Here is a 4,338-nt window from a genome sequence, read left to right on the forward strand (position 1 = left end):
ACAGAAAAAAAGGTTCGAATTCGAATTTTGGATGTAAAGTATTATTTCAATTGTTGGCAATCAGTTTTTTTTTTCGTTGTGTACGGCAGTTTGTCGACGTCGCGGGTGTGTTGGTGATGTTGCTGTCGGCTTGCTTGGATTCTCGGATCTCTTGAGAATATCCGAAATTTGAAATTTTGGCTTGTCTGGTGGGAGCGGGTTGCTTCTGTAAGAAGACCTTCTAGAGTGGTTTGGTTATTGGACGTGATTTTGATTATAACTTGGGGGAGTGTAAACGAGGGATCAATTGTGGAGGTGCGGCATTGTTGGTTAGAAACCTGAGATATTCTTTCATTTTTGGTCTTTGTGAATGCGAAGGTTGCATCTCAAGAGGCGGTCTTGTTTAGTTATCTTTTGCACATTTTGTTGCTTTACATTTAAAAAATCAAAAAAAAACTCATTTATAAATAATAAATTTGCCCCCAGGGGTCCCGTGAGTGTGTATATAAACAGTGTGAGATGCTTGCAATATCTAAAACAAATTATTCGAACTCGTTTCTAACAATTTTTCGTGTAAAGGTTCAAGTCAAAGAGCATTACCATCCCGGGAGAACTCATAAGCTGAGGGTGTTGGAAACAAATCGTGTTTAGGCATAGATAAAAAAAAGTGTTTTGGTTGAAAATTTAAACTTTCTTACTTATTGACGCAATACACGAAAGATAGCAAAGTAGATGTATTCAATGAATAGACATTTTGCCAGTTATACACAAGTAAAATCATTAACAGATCTAAATATCAAAGTAATACGGTTTTCTTTTAATTTTCATTTCATTAATTAGGGGCTGTCCATTAATGATGTCACGCAAAATTTGGAAAAAATTTACCCCCCCTCCCCCCTCTGTCACATATTGTCACAAATTCCGTAACCCCCCTTTTGTATTACGTCACGTTTTCCTAACCCCCCCCCCCTGGATTAAAATTTTCAACCCTTTAGAAATTTGATTAAAAATGTTGGTTTTTTTAAATTCATCGGTTTTATTTAAAGAATTGAAAAAAAGGTTACCCACTTTTAACAAGCCTTTAATCATTGCTTAAAACACATTTCAATCATGAGTCCAAGGATTATGTTGATGATTTTCCATATCAATAGCCGGGAAAGTTGAGGCAGCAGCTGCAGTATCAGCGAAACCATCCAAATCTAGTTCCTCTTCTTCAATCTATTCGCAATCCAAATCTTCTCCACAGGTTAGAATAGCCAAGCAATCCTGTTCACGTTTTGCCACAGTTTTAGTGGAACAGACTTTACTGCGTGTTGCAGTGAAAGTGTTCTTGTGAACTTTCTTATGCTCGTAAAATTGACCAAAAGTGATTACGTGAGTATTATTATTCATTAAATGAATGGTGCAAGTATAGTTTTATTGAGTTTAGGATCAAATTATTTGTTATGGTTTTGCTGATTTTTTGTAATGATAAGTGATGTCACGCTCAAGCAGACCCCCCCCCCCTCCCCCCATGTCACAAATTGTCACAAACATCGAAACCCCCCCCCTCCCCCCTAACGCGTGACATCATTTATGGACGGCCCCTTATCTCATTTGCGAGTTTTTTTACAGGTTATCTGACAGATAATTGATGAATTATTCTTTTATATTGATTACATTTATATTGATTACTATATGCATTTTGGGGAAATCGGGGATCCATCCGGGCATCCAATTGAAGCGATTCTTGAGGAGAGCATTGGGCTACCTCACCAGCACGGGATCGTGGATTGAGGACGGGTCCGTCTCCCCACCCAGCTGAGCGCTATGCGTTGTAATGGCTCGAATTAGACGCTCGGTAAGTTTGATATGTGCTTTCGATGGAGACAATACGATCCTATCCTTATTTAGATGTGTAAGTGCCTCTGCTTACATCTCTTATCCTTTGAAACAGTCCATTCAAAGACATTTTGAACTCATCCAGTTGATGAATCTTGGTCAAGTTACAAAGCAATAGTTGCTCGCTGCTACCGGCTGCGCCTTGCTAACTGGGTGGTAGATATACATACATACATACATACATACATACATAAAGTATTATTTCAATTGTTTCGTTTGGTTTCAAATTGAATTGACAAAACCAAATTCTAATATCAGATTTTGGATTCAATCTTAGGATCCTGATTTAGATCAGGAAGTTTCGACTGATTTCTATTTTGGAAGATCACTCGGAAAATATTATAATCGATTGCTTATTCTCAATCCAGTTTTAAAAAAAGATTAAAATAACTGTTTTTTTTTTCAAATCAAATTTGGTTTCAATTTCCTACAAAAAAAAACTGTGTTGAAAAGTAGTACTTTAAAATATTGAAAATTATACTTAGCTTTGATTACTCCTGCAGTTAATAGCGATTCTCTGTCGAAAACGAAAAAAAATCACCGTTCCATTTCAACGCGAAGCCACTTTTCGCGACGAGAAATACATGTAACTCCACATAAGGGTGCCCCAAAAATGGATAATTTCTGGGAATCTGGGGGCTCACCCTCCAAATGGTAGATTGAGATATGGAGAACAAACTTTTGTATGGGGCCGACTAAAAAAAATCATGTTTAGAGGTTCCCCAAAGGCGATCTTTGAAAAAAGTCTTCTTTCAAAATAAATGATTTTAAATAAATTCTGGGTCCAAAAATTATCACAAAGTTTAAATATTTTATATTTTTTAAGTTTGTTTGGGTTAAATACTATACGTAAAAAATGAAAAATGAACCAAATTCACATCAAAATTGAAATTAAGCAAGCTATTTATAAGAAAAAAAATTTTTTTGATCCAAAAATTTTGTATTCAACTGAACAAAATGTGTACCTAGCGTAAAATATTTTTGATACCAATGCTATAAAAAATGCGGGTTTTTGTGCACTTAAACTTTGCTGAACAAAGCATGTTGAAAGTATCATCGTGTGAAGAGCTATTCACGGTTTAATCCGTAATAAAAATCACAATTTAGGATATTTTTTATTTGATTTATCAAATTCGTCTTAATAAATACCTACTTCAAAATCAAAACACTAGCAAAAAGAAACCATCAGAAGGATGTATGCCAAATTTGGCTGAATCCAAAGATCCCTAACTATCAAGATGATCGGGCATATTATTTCACGAACGAATCTTCGGAGACAACAAAACAATGCATATGGTGCTGCCATCCAACGAGATGGGATCCAAGCTTTGCACTTGACAATTGCACCTCTCACTAATACATTGAAAACAAATGTCACTTTTCCCAAACAATATTTTTGTTTACATTGTTCACGCCAATCATTTTGCACTATGGGTGAATTGTTATTCTTTCCCACTTTTGATGGAACATTTTGTTGCAACTGGCCGTTTCCAGTCAACCCTGACCCCGATCGTTCGCCAACGGAACGGATTCCCCTAGCATTCATCAAAATTCGAGGAAATTCGCTACACCGGTAAGTTAACAAACTAAAAGTGAACAAAGTTTGATTCTGAATCCAAATCAGGATGCAAGAAGGAGATTCAGGAATGTGTTATCAACGAATTTAATTTCAGCTTAGCATCCGATGGAACGGCTAGTGAAAAATTCAAGAAGAACCAATTAGACAGATGGATCATTAATTTTGGCTGCCCATTCTTGCGAGGAATCAGCCAACACCGAACGCGATCGTTTGCCAGTGCGACACATTTTAGCAGAATTCGAGAAAAATGGAATCTTCTATTCCTCTGGTGAGTTGATAAGTTGAAAGTGTATAAATTTATGTTTCAAATCCAAACCAAATCGAATTACAGCTGTACAGCAGACGGAATTTCCGATATAGGATCCCAGTAGGAAAGAATCTTGCAAGCCAAACAACCTGATTGTCCTGCCCAGTTACCCAGGTTTTTACAATTGTTACGTTTTAACTGTAATTCATTAAACTTGAACATTTGACGTAATAGATGATTTATTGTTTTGAATAACCCATGTCACTTTGTGAAACAGGGAAGGATGTCTCATACCAAATTTAAGTAAAATAAGACACTACTCGAATAATTTTCAAGTTCATTTTCTCAAATTTGTTAAACAGCCAAGTTTTGATTGAATGAATTTTGAAATGAGGGTCTCGTACAGAATCAATGTTTCATTTATACGGGGCAAATAAATAATTCAAACAAACATATAAAAAATTAAAACAACTGCTGGCATATATTCCACAAGCTCATAATGTTCAATCCAGTTACATATATACACTGAGGTTTTTTTTACGCGTTTTTTTTTTACACGGTTTTTTTTTACGCGGCTTTTTTTACGCGGATTTTCGAATTAACGCGGTTTTTTTTTACCCGGATTTTCGAATTAACGCGGTTTTTTTACGCG

At 35.9% G+C, this 4,338-nt stretch overlaps 1 protein-coding gene across 1 annotated transcript; it reads left to right on the forward strand.

Moving 5' to 3' along the window:
* The first annotated feature begins 3,272 nt into the window (after positions 1-3,272).
* On the forward strand, positions 3,273-3,861 carry LOC129756636 (uncharacterized). Its single transcript, XM_055753558.1, has 3 exons — positions 3,273-3,433; positions 3,534-3,707; positions 3,771-3,861. The coding sequence occupies exons 1-3, from the start codon at positions 3,291-3,293 to the stop codon at positions 3,808-3,810; spliced, it is 357 nt and encodes a 118-aa protein (XP_055609533.1). The 5' UTR covers positions 3,273-3,290; the 3' UTR covers positions 3,811-3,861.
* The last annotated feature ends 477 nt before the right edge of the window (positions 3,862-4,338 follow it).

The sequence above is a fragment of the Uranotaenia lowii genome, chromosome 3, assembly GCF_029784155.1.
Source record: "Uranotaenia lowii strain MFRU-FL chromosome 3, ASM2978415v1, whole genome shotgun sequence".
Taxonomy (NCBI): domain Eukaryota; kingdom Metazoa; phylum Arthropoda; class Insecta; order Diptera; family Culicidae; genus Uranotaenia; species Uranotaenia lowii.

Coding starts and splice junctions, on each gene's coding strand:
- LOC129756636 (XM_055753558.1), top strand. CDS start 3,291: ATGGGTGAATTGTTATTCTTTCCCACTTTTGATGGAACATTTTGTTGC. Junction 3,434..3,533: donor CGAGGAAATTCGCTACACCG/GTAAGTTAACAA, acceptor ATTTAATTTCAG/CTTAGCATCCGATGGAACGG. Junction 3,708..3,770: donor TGGAATCTTCTATTCCTCTG/GTGAGTTGATAA, acceptor ATCGAATTACAG/CTGTACAGCAGACGGAATTT.